This window comes from Narcine bancroftii, chromosome 10 (assembly GCF_036971445.1).
Source record: "Narcine bancroftii isolate sNarBan1 chromosome 10, sNarBan1.hap1, whole genome shotgun sequence".
Taxonomy (NCBI): domain Eukaryota; kingdom Metazoa; phylum Chordata; class Chondrichthyes; order Torpediniformes; family Narcinidae; genus Narcine; species Narcine bancroftii.
The window spans coordinates 35,653,603-35,670,144 of NC_091478.1; the positions used below are offsets into that span (position 1 = coordinate 35,653,603).

The following is a 16,542-nucleotide window of genomic DNA, read 5'->3' on the forward strand; positions in this document are numbered from 1 at the left end:
CCCCCCTCGCTCTCCCCCCCACCCCCTCGCTCTCCCCCCCCCCGCTCTCCCCCCCCCCCGCTCTCCCCCCCCCCCCTCGCTGTATCAAACTGGTGATGAAAGTTGGAGAATTGAAGTGAAAGGTTTTGAAAATAATAACAAACAAAATATCTGCACTGTGGAGTATCTGATGCAGATCCTTTATTTATTTGGTTGTCACACACCTAGTACTTTAAAGAGAAAGTACATTGAATAGAGCTGGTTTAATAAGTTTGCTAAAAATTGACAGAGGAGATGCAACGGAACAGAGAAAGATTGGGAAGAGACAGCAAAACATTGTCAAACTTAAGGATAGGATTGGAGCTGGAAGAACAATTGGGAAAATGAATGTCGTAAGAATGTGGATGGTTAAAAGAGGGTGGGTGATGTTCGTGATGGGAAGCAGAAAAGAAGAAATATACCAGGGTTGGCTAATCAGTCATCAAGATCTCAGTGATATTTGTTTTATCATGCTCCAGGGGAGACCTTCATTCAGACAGATATTAATGTAGAGGCTGGTAGTCAATTGACGATTAATTAATTTTTTTGGAAGCAAATGATTAGGGAGAAGTAGCTGTGAAGAGAAAAATTATAGCAAAATCTAAGATTTTGCTGAAGTTACTGAGAGTCTGGAAAAAAAAAATTAGAGGCAAAAAAAAAACTTAAATAAATAAAAGTATGTGATGTGCCATCATGGAGGTTAGAACCTCAAATTTCCTGGGAGTCTGTTCCTTGGTGGAACTCTCCTGGAGCCCAGCACACCAATGCAACCGTGAAGAAGATACACACCAAACCCTTTACTTTCTAAGATGACCGAGAAGTTTGCTGAATATTTTCAAACTTTGTCAAAATCAACAGTCTGGTCACAGCACAGCCTGGTTTGGAAAATTTGAATGCAGAGGAACACAGTCGGAGGCCAACCTACCCAAGTCCATCACAGCCACTGACTTTCCATCCATTAAAAGCATTTATGTGAGGTACTCCCTCAAGAGGACACCCAAAATCATCAAGGACTCCCATGACCTTGTTCACAACCTCTTCTTGCTGTTTCCTTCAGCAAAAGATACAGAAACCTCTAGTCCAGTCTAGGTTCAAGAACAGTTTTAATCTAGCAATGATCAAACTCCTGAACATCCTGAACTTACTCTAACTTTAACCTTTCTATCCATAAACTACTCTGGAACCACCAAAAAGTCTGCCTGCACTACTTAAATATCTTTCTTTTTCCTGCAATAACTGCAACTGTGAATATTTACTTATCTATCCTTTAAAATGTATAATTTATTTTACTGTCTTGCATTTCTGGTAATTTAATTTTTTTCTATTGTCATTGAAATACCTTATGTATTTGGCTACAGTAAGCAAGAATTATAGTGTATCTGAACTTTGGACTCATATTTGATAGTAAACTTATTGAACGTTATACTTTGGAATCTAAGAAGCCTCTCCCTGGTGATTCCGAGATCTTTGCCATCTGATTAGGTGCAGTGAGAGCTTAACCTGTTGAATTGCCCTTTCTGTTTCTTTTACAATACAACTTGAAAAATCAAGGCCACTGTTGAAGAATTAGACAGGACCTTGCAAGGATTGATTGAAAGAGGCTGTTGGCAGGTTAAGGGATGTCTGGCAACTGAGAAGCTTTCAAGTCAAGTTTATTGTCATCTGACAAAACAGCGTTCTCCAGTCCTCGGTGCAAAAATATGCAGACAACCAGACATAACACACATACAGACAGATAATACAGATCCAGGACAAGTATTATAAGCTATAAATATAAATAAATAAATATTGTTTTGTACAAATGAGTCTCAAATGTTTAGTGTGAGCAGGTCCTCTGGTCAAAGGAGAGACAAGGAGATTTTAGGGTGAAACCATTCTTGCTGGAATGAAGGGCAAAACTCTCAAGATCAAGGAACCCTGGTGGATGAGACAGTCAAAGGAGGCACATGTCAGGTACAGGTAGCTGGGTTCAAGCAAATCCCTCAAGGAGTAGAAGAGATGTAGAAAGCCAAGAAATAAATTAGGAGTGTGACTGATGTTGCCATTTTATTTAAGAAGGACTTTCTTTTTGGAAACTCTGGTTGAGATAGAGTCATCTTCCTTACTGGTCAAAATTACGCACAGCTAAAAGAAATTGCCAATGACCAACTCCAATTTGTAAAGGGAAATCTGAATGTAGAGATGGTCCCCTCCTTCCAGCATCAGGGAAAACAGAAGGAATTACTTCACTGAGCTTATTGGCAGAGGTGGTGACCATAACTTTTGGCACGATGCCATAACGAGAGTGTGAAACAGTGAGGCAGTGTTTGAAAGACTTCTCTCTAACTGCATATGGCAGACGCTCTCAGGCTTTACTGTAAACCAACACTGTGTAGTACTGAATACTTTCACTGTTCTTAACGCATGTTCAGCAGATTATGGAACCTCACTTTACTCAAACACTACTAGGTGTTGTGTAAATCTGCTGTCACAATGGTACAAAAGTGAGCTGTATTCATAAATTGAGAGTGTTTGCTTTTACTTAGCCATTCCTCTCACCACCTAACCAGACATGCCTGCATTCAATTACCCCACCCTTCCATTTGCCCTAGTCTTTTTGAATCCTCACTTCCTCTTTTGCACTCATGGGCGACAGGCTAAGATTTCCTTGTGATCGTTCTAATCATTCCCAAGACCCTCTCACCTTTCAAGCCTCCCCAATCTAGATTTCTTCCCGCCATCCCTACCACACCCAATTCTTTTCCAGTCTTCCCAATGATCAGATCCATTCGCTGTCAACAGCTGCTTATCCAGCACATAAATAAGCAGGTTCTCATTCTGGCTGAGAGCCAACAGGAAATGGAGACAAAACAAAAAGCATAATAGGCTCACTCCTTCTGCTTTCCTAAATCTCCAATCAACTTTAACCTGTATCTGTCTGACTCCACACTCCCTGAAATCCTCTACGCTTTCTCCCTCACCACCTTCAAGCAAATACCACATCCCAATGAGTCAAACTGTAAATCAGAAGATTTTGTTGGAAGTCAAGATTTTATTAGCTCTCCATGGAGGACTAAGGGGCCCAGTTTGAAAATGTCTGTTTCCGTTTTGATGTGTTTCAATTTTTGTTTTGATTTTCTGGCATTTTTTATTCTTAACGCATTAACTTCACATATCTGATGGTCTTGCTTTGTTTTCAGTTTACAAACAACAGTATTTTTAAAATCGCTGAAAAGCTTTCCTTTCTCCTGTACTCCTTCATGCTAGTTTACAATATTCCACCCTGCTACTCTCTCCACCCCTGTCATCAGTTTGAGAACAGTTTCTTTCCTGCTGTTATCAGACTCCTGCATGAACCCTAAAAGAGTACAATTATATAGTTTTTACCCTGAAACTGATCTCTCGTTATAACTCTGCACTTTCATGCCATGACTTTCTTCTAGTATTATGACTGAGATGTCTACTGGTCGAATCGCAAAACAATCTTTATTACTACACCTTGGTACTAGTGACAATAAACTTGAACAGTGCCCACACATGGCACAGATATTATACTGCACATACTAATCACATATTATGTTATAAAAAGGTATCATTTTAATTATATATATATATATATATATATTTCAATATTTTGGAATTATTTTCTCATTTGCAGGATACTGTTCATCAATCTCACTGCCTGTGGGAAGAAGCTATTCCCCAGCCAGGCAGTCCTGATTTTGATGCTCCTGTGATGGTAGTAGGTCAAAGATACGATGAGCTGAATGGAAAGTGTCCTCAAAAATTCTTTGAACCCTATTTAATCAATGCTCCTGGTAAATGTTGTCAATAGAGGAATAAGGGAGACCCCAGTTATCTTCTCAACCATTTTGGTACTCCTCCTTATTAACTTCCAGGTAGATGCTTTGCAGTTTCCATAACACACAATGATGTAGCCATACAGGACACTCTCCACTGTACTCCTGATGGTCAGGATGTGTTGGATCTCTCAATGACTCTATCGAGTTTTATTCAATGCTGTGAGGGTCTCTGGATCACTGTACACATTAAAAATAGTTCCTGCCTTAGAAATGATTGCAATAAGGAAAAAAAAGAAACATTTCATGCAATTGTGAAATCCTGCCTATTCAATGAAGCTTGTGCATTTATTCTTTAATCATTGTGCTTTCAGATTTCTTGCAACACATTCAGGGAGAATCCTAATTTCTGAACCATAACTAACATCGTTTTTATATCAAGGTGCAGTGCCAAGTTCTTGCTTTGATATAAAGTCATGTGCATTTTCAGCCTTCAGTACAGGACGGCATGGTTGGTGTAGTGGTCAGCGCAATGCCTTTGCAGAGCCAACTATCAGGACCAGACCGGGGCTTGAATCCTGTGCTGACTGTAAGGAGTTTGTATGTTCCCTTGTGTGTTTTCCCCAGGGGTTCCAGATTCCTCCCACCATTCAAAATGTACCGGGGGTTGTAGGTTAATGGGGTGTAGGTTGGGTGGCACAGACTCGTGGGCAGAAATGCCCTCTCTTATTGCGCTTATGACTACATTTTTAAAATAAAATATCTTGGTAGCAGCAAGATCAAAAGTACAAAAACCCAAATAACATCTTTATAATCTTTCAAAAAAAATAAGGACTTAATAATTCCTAACAATATTAAAAACCCATTCATTAAGATGTTTTACTTCTAATGTCAGCTGTTCCTTTAGCCCAAATTTGTTAATGTAACTTTATATTAAAAAAGAATTAGGAACTGTGGCACGGTAAGAGGCCATTTTGATGATGGGTTCCAGACCAAAACCTCATACATTTTTCCTCCCATTGATGTTACTCAATCTGTTGATCATGTCTTGCTCTTGCAATGATTTAACTTGATTGGGTCCCAACAACCACAACATCGTTATGTGAGGTTGGTATTAATACAAATAGTAAAGAGCTTATTAGTCGATTCCTGTTGACTTCAGTTTTACCAGAGCTTCATGACACTACAGTTCATATAAAAGTAGACATTGTCACCTCATCTCCGAAGTCAGCTTTTGTCCCAATGTGAAACCCTGATTGAGCATTTCCAACCAACTCAGCGGGTAGAAATGGTTAGTTAACGTTTTGAGTAAAAGGCTTTTCTCAGTACTATGATAGAAAAGGGGGAAATAAGTTGGGGGAGGGGCCAAGAGGTGATAGAATAGAAGACAGGAAGTGTGAAAGGTGGAGAGACTATTAGTAAGGGGGTGGAAGAAAAGATAGGAAGAGAGAAAATATATAAGTAAGGCATAAATAAAGAAGAAATGGGAACAGTGGAATCAGATAAAGGGTTACCTAAAATTTTTTTTTTTTTTTTAAAGTCAATGTTTATGGCATAGAATTCTACAGCATAGAAAACAACCCATTTGTCCCTTATAGTCAGTGCCGACCATCATTACATTGCTCCAATTCCATAACCCTCCAGACCTCTCCCATCCACGTAAATATCCAATTTATTCTTAAAATTTAAGATCGAGCCTGCATTCACCACATCAGATGGCAGCTCATTCCACACTCTCACTACTCTCTGAGTGAAAAACTTTCTCCTAATGTTCCCACTAAACCTTTCCCCTTTCAGCTTAAAACTATGACCTTTTGTATTTATCTCCTCCAATCTGTGGAAAAAACCTACTCACATTCACGCTATCTATACCTCTCATAATTTTGTAAACCTCTATCAAATCTCCCCTCATTCTTCTTCGCTCCATGGAATAGTCCTAACTTGTTTACTATTTCCCTGTAACTCAACTCCTGAAGACCCAACAATCTTCTCTGCACTTTCAATCTTATTAGTATCCTTCCTGTGGTTAGGCAACCAAAACAGCACACAATATTCCAAATTTGGGTTTACCAATGTCTTAAACAACTTCAACATAACATCCCAACTCCTATACTCAATACTTTGATTTATAAAGGCTAAGATACCAAAAGCTTTCTTTACCACCCTGTCCGCCTGTGATGCCACCTTCAGGGAATTATGTATCTGTATTCCCAGATCTCTTTGCTCCTCTGCACTCCTCAGTGCCTTACCATGTCCAATCTTGGTATGGCTTTCCAAATTGCAACCCCTCATACTTGTCTGCATTAAACTCCATCTGCCATTTTTTGGGCCATTCTCCCAGTTGGTCCAGATCATCCAAATCATCCTCACTGTCCACAATACCTTCTATCTTTGTGTCATCAACAAACTTGCTGTTCGTATTTACCACATTATCATCCAGATCATTGATATGGACAACAAACAACAATGGTCCCACTACCGATCCCTGAGGCAAACTACTAATCACAGGCCTCCAGTCTGAGAAGCAACCATCCACTAACTCTCTCTGTTTTCTCCCTCACAGCCAATATTGAATCCAGTTTACAACCTCTCTGTTCTGACAATTACCACACCAGCAGTGCGAGTATAAGACAGCTTTAATAAACTAATATGTACACCAAGAGGTCTTGTCTCTCTGCAAGACGAACCTGGAAGGCTAGACTGTAGCTCTGGACTGCTTTATATACAAGGTCACCAGGTGTAATTACATATCACCACACTCTCCATGGATTCCTAGTATCGTGACCTTCTGAACTAACCTCCTATGTGGGACTTGTCAAAGGATTCACTGAAGTCCATGTAGACAACATCCACAGCCTTTCCTTCATCTACCTTCTTGGTAACCTCCTCAAAAAACTCATTAGGTTTAAGGCTGTCCAGGAGGAATGCAATGTGTTGTTCCTCAAGTTTTGGGTTGGCTTCACACTAACAGTGGATGAGGCCAAGGACAGACACGTCACTGGAGAAATGGTTTGGGAAGCTCATGTTTAGAGCCACAAAGAGTGTAGGTGTTCAGAGAATCTACATTTGGTCTCTTTGATCTAGAGGAAGTAACCACGGTACTTGTTCGGTAATTGTTATTGATAATACTGTCAATGACATCTTCCAATATTTCATTAATGACTGAAAGTATTTAGAGGGATATGGATGAGGACACTAACTGGTAGGATTGGGTTTGTCCTGCTTTCTCTATACCAGATTAATGCTTGTGATAGTTTGATGAATCTGCCTGATTTCTAACACGTCTGAAGAAGGGATCAGGCCTGAAACATTGATGGCCTTTTACTTTCTACAGGTGCTGCATGGCCCGCTGAGTTGGATATTGTGCAGTACACCATATCCCTTGCTTGTTCCTGTGTCTATCTCGAAGCCTCTTAATTGTTACTATCTATTTCTCCCTGAAGTAGATTTGGTCCGGAAGGTTTACTCAATATGGCAGAGCAAGGGTATGCCACATCATGAGGCTACACTTTGAATACAATTTTGCCATTGTAATACAATTTTACCCCATTATCATTGCATAGAGTAAGCCCTCTGGCTTCTTTGTGAGGCGCACCATTCAACTTTGACTGTATCAGAAGTTCGAAAGAACCAAAGTTTTTTTTCTTTGACGAAAAGCGCACTTACTACTGATAGAACATGATCCAATCCAAATTCATTTCACCTTGGATGGGACATGTGAGAGAGGTTAAATTACAGGGGAATCAGCGGGTAACGTGGTTGATGGGATCGCTCTAAAAGCCAGCGTGGACCTGATGGGCCAGATGTCCTCCTTCTATGACAACTTGAAGTTAAGTCACAGAATCATAGTCGCAGAGTCCCTCAGCACAGACAGGACCTTCAGAACATTATGACTTTGCCAGCATTTTTGCTCATCTTCACGTCCCACTTGCCTGTGCGAGTGATCCAATTTACACTTCAGGGTGACTGTATGCATTGCCCAAATGCCTCTTAAACATAGTTACTGTGGTTGATTCTGTCACTCATTCCTGGCATTAACCACTTTAGAATCCTTCCTCCCGCCTTCAACTTCTGGTCTTTTAGGCTTCTGATCACCTGATGTCATTCAACTTTGTGGTAAACCACCGCGATTGGCTGCCATCGACTGGAACCTATCCACAGCCCATTGCGGGCGACCCTTTCCTTTTGTTCTGATCAGTCAAGGAGATAGTGTCCCAATCTTTAGCTATTGTTTCGCCATTTAACCTTTTATGAATTATTGATGGTACAGCAAACATTGATAGAGGAATTAAGTACACATTAAAAAAAAATTAAAATGAGCTTGTTGAGATATTTAATCAGGGCCTGGAAATTCCCTTCGGAAATGCTAAAGTTCACTGTGGCTGCATTAAACATATTTTCATCCTTCTAACCAAGATCAATTGGAAAGCACGAACTGGGGCATGTTAATAAGACTTGGAGGTCTGAATGGAGCACAGTCAATAGGAAAACTCTCAAGGAAAGTTTATTCACCAGACAGGAGACTTGTCTGCTTCACCTCACTGACCACACCGACCTAAATATCAAGACCCCATCTGAGCCTCACTGGAAAAACAATAGGGTTGAGTGTGGTTCTTCATCTTGGCCCGTCTGTCAGGAGGCTGCAGGCATCACCCAATCTGTATTAGGTATTCATGAAAGGAAATCCTAAAAAAAAAACCCCAGCATCGCCAGGGAATAGGTCTGATTTCACGCTGAGCTGTGAAAGGTCTGCTTTCATGAATGAGCCACTGTTTCATACTGTACAATCAATGTTCGAGGCACCCTGCACAGCCCAGACAAGAACACACTGTCCTGGGCTCAGAACCGATGCAGCTCGGTCTCCCCAGGTCCTCGCTGCGATTCAACCTTTAAATCTTCGACCCAAGTGCTTGAAAGAGACGCAATACCTTCTGGCTTGTGCCCCGACACACGAGGGTTATTTAAATACAGATCCACTCAAACTTGATGCCAGTCACGCCAGCACCGAATATTTGACACGTTCGAGCATTTATAACTTTCTGCTGAATTCTTCAGCGTGGGCACTGATTTCTCTGGGCACCGAGGAGCTGCCTGGTCAATGGGCGGCCGTGCACTCTCTGGTGCGGGCTGAGCCCTGCCAGCTCCCGGCGAGGGAGCGCCGAAGCCCCAGCTGGTTTCCCACCCGCGGGTGGACGCGAACTCCCGCCCCCTCTCTCTCCCTCCCCCGGTGCCTTACCGTGCTGAGCGCCTTGTCCCCTGACATGCCGAGCGGTGGCCGAGCTGTGCTGATCAGGGATGGAGCTGCGCTTGCCTTTTAAAGCACCCGGACACGTCGCATTTCCCCTTGTCCAGCCCCAAGGCATCGATCTGCATATCCACGTCATCGCTTGTCGAAGCCGGAGACCCTGGCGTCCGCTTTGCGAGGGCGTCCCCCGAAAACTTTAAGCCCGCACACAGATCGGGCTGGTGCTGGGGCTGCAAACCGCATGGATTGGACACGAAGGGTGTGAAAGGACTTGGAATATCTTGTTTTGTAACTCGTTTATTGGGAACAAAGTTTATGGGGGGGGGGGGGGGCTTCATCTCATTTTCACGTTTGCCTTGGACTCTGGCAATTGGAGTGAGGCTCTGCCCCATTTCCCCTTCTCCTACGTGGAAGAGTCCAGACTTAGCTCAAGTTTTAACTATTCTCTCTCTCTCTCTTTCTCCCTCCCACACACGCATGGACGCTGTCATTTGTTAAATATTAGGAAAACCAACTCTTTTTGGAAATCACTGAGACTGGCTCCAGGTCAGCTCAAGAGGGGTCTGCCTATTCCTCAGTGCGGAATCTCGGATCAATAGCGCACCAACGACCCATCCATTTTGCGTCAACATCCTTCCACTCACATTCCACTTGAAGAATCCCTATGCCATCTGCGGGAGAAACTATGACTCTCTTAGGAGAGTTGTCCCTTAGGGAAGAGGGAGGTTACCGCGGTATTGTGGTACTCTTACGGGTTCTGCTCCATGCCGGGACACACCTCCACGAGGTCCCACTGGAATCGCCCGTCGCGAGGGGGGCGACGGGCAGCAAAACCGATCCCTCGAAGCAACCCCAGTAGCCGTACGTGACATAAATCAAGCCAGAGGGCAAGATCAAGCCCAATGACAGCTTAGACAGATCATGTCTAGCGCGGTGACTGAGGTTATTAGGGGTCTGCACAATATTGCTCATGGGACAGATTATATAGAAATGTTTTTGGGAGATAAATTAGGAAAGGGTTGTTACAGTAGGTCACATACAAACACTTTAGAACAGATCTTATTTGAAATACTAGAGCTCTGCTAATGCTAGTGGCTTCTTCCAGCTTTTTGCAAGAGTTTGGGGAGTGCTCAAGAGACTTCACTAATAGATTGTTGTTTATCAAAGCAACAGACGAAAGAGATTGTTGGAGCTACATATTGTCTGCGGGAGAACTTGCTGTTGTAAGAAGGACATGTGGTTTTACAAGCAGAGTCAAACAGGCTTTCTATGTGTGTGTGTGTGTGTGTGTGTGTGTGTGTGTGTGTGTGCGTGAGAGAGAGAGAATTACAACCAGCAAGAGTAGCTGGAACTGGAACAGCACAAGCCAGCAAGAAGCCCCAGTTTGGAAGATAGCTGAGTCAAAGCCCTTGTGGTTCATGCAAAAGGAGAGGACTGACTGTCTAATGTTTTACTTGGAATAAGAGAAACAAAAAGGAACTCTGTGGTTACCTGAAAGAAAGAGATTATCATCTGGAGATCCCTGAAGGGGCAAGTTTCACCAGAAAGACACTGGAATGGAGTTGTGGATGTCCTGGAACACCAAATCTCTCTCTGAAAACCATTAAGAACCTTCCTGAGCAGTAACCATTTACCTTTTGAGTACCAAAGCCTGGTGAACTTTATACATGTTAAATTCTGTGCACAGTATAAGAATTGCCTGCAACCAGTGAACTTGGAGGAATGAGAAATGAGATTGGACTGTGAACCAAAAAACTTTTCTGAACTTACACACACATTACATACACATGCACTTAGAATTAGAAGGGGGTTAAGTTAGGTTAAGTAACTTAGTGATAAGTTAAAGTTTGATTCTATCTTCATGTTTGAAGATAATTAAAAACAACGTTTGTTTAAGGACTATTTGTCTTGGTGAATATCTATTGCTGTTGGGTTATGGGTTCTATGGGCTCGTAACACTAGAGAAGCACTATGGCGCTCCGGTCCTAGAGGAACACCAGGACAAATGACTCCCATCTCTCGGTGGCAGAGATTCAGAGCGTCAAAAGGCTGGTTGGAGGTCTGGGACCGAAAACTCCCACTGTTGTTGAGTCCCCACTATATAAATGGTACTCCAATAGTGTAGGTGTTGTATTTTTGTGGATTGAATCTGAGTCCGACTGACCTACCTAGTCTGAAAGTCTTTCAGGCAGGTTAGATCAAAGCCTGACGGTGACCGGATGTGGTTCCTAGTAGGAGGGGTCCATTCGGCAATGTGGACGTAACACGTAAAATTACAAAAAATGCACTTGTAGTGTTTCCAACTAGCCAAAAGTCTGTGATTAGTAAGGGATTGCTTTAAGTCGTATGTGCGCGGGAAGGTTGAGAATCACTGCTCTTGACTCAATTGGTACTGAATTATTTTGCTTGAGAAAAGTTGTCATTGGCCCATTTCCTTTGGAGTTATGAATTTGTGCAGATAACGAGTCAATTAGGTACAATTAAAACAATTGTTTTCAAATGTTTTCTTTCCACTCACATACCACCTTAAGCAATCCCTTACTAATCACAGAGCACCTGTGGCATAGGGATTACTTAAAGTGGTATGTGAGTGGAAAGAAAATGTTGAGAAGCACTAGTCCTAAACACTGCATTACTTGACCCATCTTTCTAAAGCCCACGTGCCCTCAGCCTTCATAAAAATTCAACTCATTCAAGATATTGTTGGCTGCAACACTGAGATTGGTTCGCTCCCAACAGGCATTATTGTCTCCTAATGTAAAACTATCTTCACAGGACCTGGTTGACATTCTCATTTGTCCATCTTTGGGTTCCCTCCACTTTTATATCTGTCACTCTCTCCCCTCCACTCAACCTTCATCATTAGATGGGAGAAGACTGGAGCACCCGGTTATTAATGAAGGCCAGTTAGGTAGGTGTGGCTGGTGTGATGAAGCAAACAAGTCTTCTGTCTGTTAAAAAAAACTTTCCTTGAGTTTTCCTATTTTCAGTGCTCCAGTCAATCCACCAGTCTTAACATGCTCCAGTTAGTTTCTCTAGTGCAGTGGTTTTCAAACTGCCCACCTTAAGCAATCCCGAGACCACAAGTGTTCTATGATTAGTAAGGGATTGCTTAAGGTGGTGAGTGGGAAGGAAAAGTTTGAAAACCACTGTTTCAATCGTACCTCATTGACTCGTTATGTGCACGGTTTCATCACTCCAAAGGAAATGGGCCAATGACAATTTTTCTCAAGGAAAATATTTCAGTAACAATTGGGTCTAGAGCAGTGATTCTCGACCTTCCCTTCCCTCTCACAGACCACCTTAAGCAATCCCTTACTCATCACAGAGCACTTACGGCCTAGAGATTACTTAAGGTGGAATGTGAGTTTGGGGGGCAGTTTGAAAACCACTGCTCTAGTGCTTTCCTTCATTGATCACCAGGTACTCAGGTTTCCTGCCATTCCTCAAAAATCTACAGATGCTGTCAGTTAAATGGTGTATTTGGTGGGCACGGGCTTATGGGCCGGAAGGGCCTGTAATTGTGCTTTATGTCTACATTTAAAAATAGATTAAATAAAAATAAATCTCTATTTTAATTCAATTGTATCAATGGTTCATTTGGCTTTGCCAATCATTGCAGTTCTTACAATGTAAGCATTACAAAACAAACCAATAAATATTCTGTCCAAATGAGGGTGGTAATGTCCTTTCCAAATGAAGAAATTGCCACATAAAGAAGTATTAACAAATTGTGCTGGTTTTAATACTAAGCTGCAGGGAAGGTTTGAGAAAGAGGAACACTTCATCTTTCAAAATGTTTAGAGGTGCTTTTGGGCTCAGTATCATCTGGTAAAATGTGATGCAAACCTTTGAGGAGGAAGTATTTCAATCAAATGGTGAGATATGTTCACAAGGCTGTGAGATTGTACTCTCTGAATAACTGAAAGACTCGTTAAGGTCAGGATAACTTAAATGCTACCCCTGCACTATTTGACTATTTTACTACTGATATCTTGCTGTCTTAGTGGTTTATTTGTTATTATTTGGCTACCTGCTGTATCAGTTAGATTTCCTGGAGAGCACACACAAGATAAAGATTCTTACTGGATTTCAAGAGATGTGACAATGAAACAAATTGATAAATTAATATAAATAGAATCTATTGCACCATAAATGCTGTAGAATCAATTGCCCATCAAAGCGATTCTCCCAAAACCATAAAGATTCTTGGAAAGAAATTAGATAGGACAAAATATTAGCTGAACTTTATTGCAAACTAAATGAGTGTTCCTAGGGCAGAAAACACAACAGAAAATGAGCATCTTTTAGGATATGGTGTTATGAGCCCAGAGGACCCCAAAACCCAGCAGCAACAGAAATTCACCAAGATAAATGATTACTTAAACAAAAGTTGCTTTTAATTATCTTTAAACATGAAAACAGGATCAAACTCTAATTATTACTATTAACTTACTTAACCTAATTCTTCTTCTTCTCTTCTTTGGCTTGGCTTCGCGGACGAAGATTTATGGAGGGGGTAAAAAGTCCACGTCAGCTGCAGGCTCGTTTGTGGCTGACAAGTCCGATGCGGGACAGGCAGACACGATTGCAGCGGTTGCAGGGGAAAATTGGTGGGTTGGGGTTGGGTGTTGGGTTTTTCCTCCTTTGCCTTTTGTCAGTGAGGTGGGCTCTGCGGTCTTCTTCAAAGGAGGTTGCTGCCCGCCAAACTGTGAGGCGCCAAGATGCACGGTTTGAGGCGATATCAGCCCACTGGCGGTGGTCAATGTGGCAGGCACCAAGAGATTTCTTTAGGCAGTCCTTGTACCTTTTCTTTGGTGCACCTCTGTCACGGTGGCCAGTGGAGAGCTCGCCATATAACACGATCTTGGGAAGGCGATGGTCCTCCATTCTGGAGACGTGACCCATCCAGCGCAGCTGGATCTTCAGCAGCGTGGACTCGATGCTGTCGACCTCTGCCATCTCGAGTACTTCGACGTTAGGGATGTAAGCGCTCCAATGGATGTTGAGGATGGAGCGGAGACAACGCTGGTGGAAGCGTTCTAGGAGCCGTAGGTGGTGCCGGTAGAGGACCCATGATTCGGAGCCGAACAGGAGTGTGGGTATGACAACGGCTCTGTATACGCTTATCTTTGTGAGGTTTTTCAGTTGGTTGTTTTTCCAGACTCTTTTGTGTAGTCTTCCAAAGGCGCTATTTGCCTTGGCGAGTCTGTTGTCTATCTCATTGTCGATCCTTGCATCTGATGAAATGGTGCAGCCGAGATAGGTAAACTGGTTGACCGTTTTGAGTTTTGTGTGCCCGATGGAGATGTGGGGGGGCTGGTAATCATGGTGGGGAGCTGGCTGATGGAGGACCTCAGTTTTCTTCAGGCTGACTTCCAGGCCAAACATTTTGGCAGTTTCCGCAAAGCAGGACGTCAAGCGCTGAAGAGCTGGCTCTGAATGGGCAACTAAAGCGGCATCGTCTGCAAAGAGTAGTTCACGGACAAGTTTCTCTTGTGTCTTGGTGTGAGCTTGCAGGCGCCTCAGATTGAAGAGACTGCCATCCGTGCGGTACCGGATGTAAACAGCGTCTTCATTGTTGGGGTCTTTCATGGCTTGGTTCAGCATCATGCTGAAGAAGATTGAAAAGAGGGTTGGTGCCAGAACACAGCCTTGCTTCACGCCATTGTTAATGGAGAAGGGTTCAGAGAGCTCATTGCTGTATCTGACCCGACCTTGTTGGTTTTCGTGCAGTTGGATAATCATGTTGAGGAACTTTGGGGGACATCCGATGCGCTCTAGTATTTGCCAAAGCCCTTTCCTGCTCACGGTGTCGAAGGCTTTGGTGAGGTCAACAAAGGTGATGTAGAGTCCTTTGTTTTGTTCTCTGCATTTTTCTTGGACTCCTTTCTAATTCTAAGTGCACGTGTATGTAACGTGTGTGTAAGTTCAGAAAAGTTCTTTGATTTACAGTTCAATCTCACTTCTCACTCCTCCAAGTTCACCAGTTGCAGGCAATTCTTATACTGTACACAGAATGTAACTATTATGAAGTTCACCAGGCTTTGGTGCTTGAAAGGTTACCGCTCAGGAAGGTTCTTGTCATTTTTCGGAGAGAGATTTGTTGGTCACTGATTCCTTCTAATCAGACACGTCAGTGTCTTGCTGAAAGAAACTTGCCCCATCAGGGTTTTCCAGATGATAACCTCTTTCTTTCAGGTCACCACAGATTTCCTTTTTGTTTCTCTTATTTCAAGTGAAACATTAGGCAGCCAGTCCTCTGCTTTTGCATGAACCACAAGGGCTTTGACTAGGCTATCTTCCAAACTGGGGCTTCTTGCCGGCTTGTCCTGTTCCAGTCCCAGCTGCTCTCTCTCTCTCAGAGAAAAGCCTGTTTTTTTTTCTCTGTACTTGTAAAACCACATGATCCTCTTAGAACAGCAAACTGCACTCAGACAGCCTGCGGCTCCGAACTACTCCCCTGAGTTCTTTCATCTGTTGCTTTTCAAAACAACAGTCCATCAGTGAAGTCCCTTGGGCATTCTTCAGTTTTTGCAAAGGCACTCAGAGCCGGGCCTGTCTAAATTGAGCAGAGCTCCAATATTTTGAAAATATGTTATGAAGTGTTTGTATGTGACCTACACTAAAAAGTGGCCAGAATTTCTCTCCTTTAAAATATATCTATTCACAATATAAAATATAACATAATCTGTCACAATGGGAACAAAAGAAATAGAAGGAGAAGCCTCCTTGATGCCTCAAGCTTCCACTTATATTAATTAGGACCATGGCTGAATTTCTACTCAGTTCTATTTCACAGCACTATCCCTCTATTGCTAATTCTCTCAATGTACAATTTGTTATCTATCTCTATTTTCAGTAAACACAATGGCTGAGCCTCCACAATTATCTGGAGGAGAGATTTCCAAAGAAATTCTACCCGAAATGACCTACTGCTTATTCTTAAACCAATCCCCTGGTCCTAGATTCCTCAGCCAGAGGGAACATGCTCCCTGCATCTACCCTGAAAAACCCTTTGAAAATACTGTGTTTTGATGAAGTAGCCTCTCATGCTTTTAACTGCTAAACTTTCACTCTGCACCATTCCTACTCTTATAACAAATCTACTATCCCTGGAAACAGTCCAGTAATCTTTGCTGCATCACCCCAATGGCAAATATATTCTTCCCTCAGTGAATAGATCAGAACTGCTCTGCTCATTGCCTCCTGCTAGTTGACGTTACATAACAAAAAGTTTTTTAAAATCATCTGACTGTACATATACAACCAGATGAAACAGTGTTTCTCTGGACCACAGTGCACTCACACACACAAAATACACAACACATAAAAATCACATATATACATAAAAATGTAATTTAAAATAAATATATGTAAATAGTTTGGGGTTGTTTATTCTGTTGCAAGATACTGTTCATTAATCTCACAGCCTGTGGGAAGAACCCATGTACTTCCCAGATTAGATGGTCTTGCTTTGTTTTCAGTTTATGGACAAAT

At 42.4% G+C, this 16,542-nt stretch overlaps 1 protein-coding gene and 1 long non-coding RNA gene across 2 annotated transcripts in view; both read right to left on the minus strand.

Moving 5' to 3' along the window:
- Nucleotides 1–9,139, minus strand: part of papss2b (3'-phosphoadenosine 5'-phosphosulfate synthase 2b) — a 60,482-nt gene extending 51,343 nt beyond the window's left edge. The window contains exon 1 of the mRNA XM_069900651.1: nt 9,034–9,139. Within this exon, the coding sequence (XP_069756752.1) occupies nt 9,034–9,060 (27 nt within the window). The 5' untranslated portion in view covers nt 9,061–9,139. The remainder of the gene's footprint in view (nt 1–9,033) is intronic.
- On the minus strand, nt 188–8,969 carry LOC138744457 (uncharacterized). The gene is made up of 2 exons (XR_011345544.1): nt 7,464–8,969; nt 188–4,063 (listed from the first exon to the last, which is right to left on the minus strand). It is a non-coding gene; the product is annotated as an uncharacterized lncRNA (long non-coding RNA).
- Nucleotides 9,140–16,542: the final 7,403 nt, after the last annotated feature.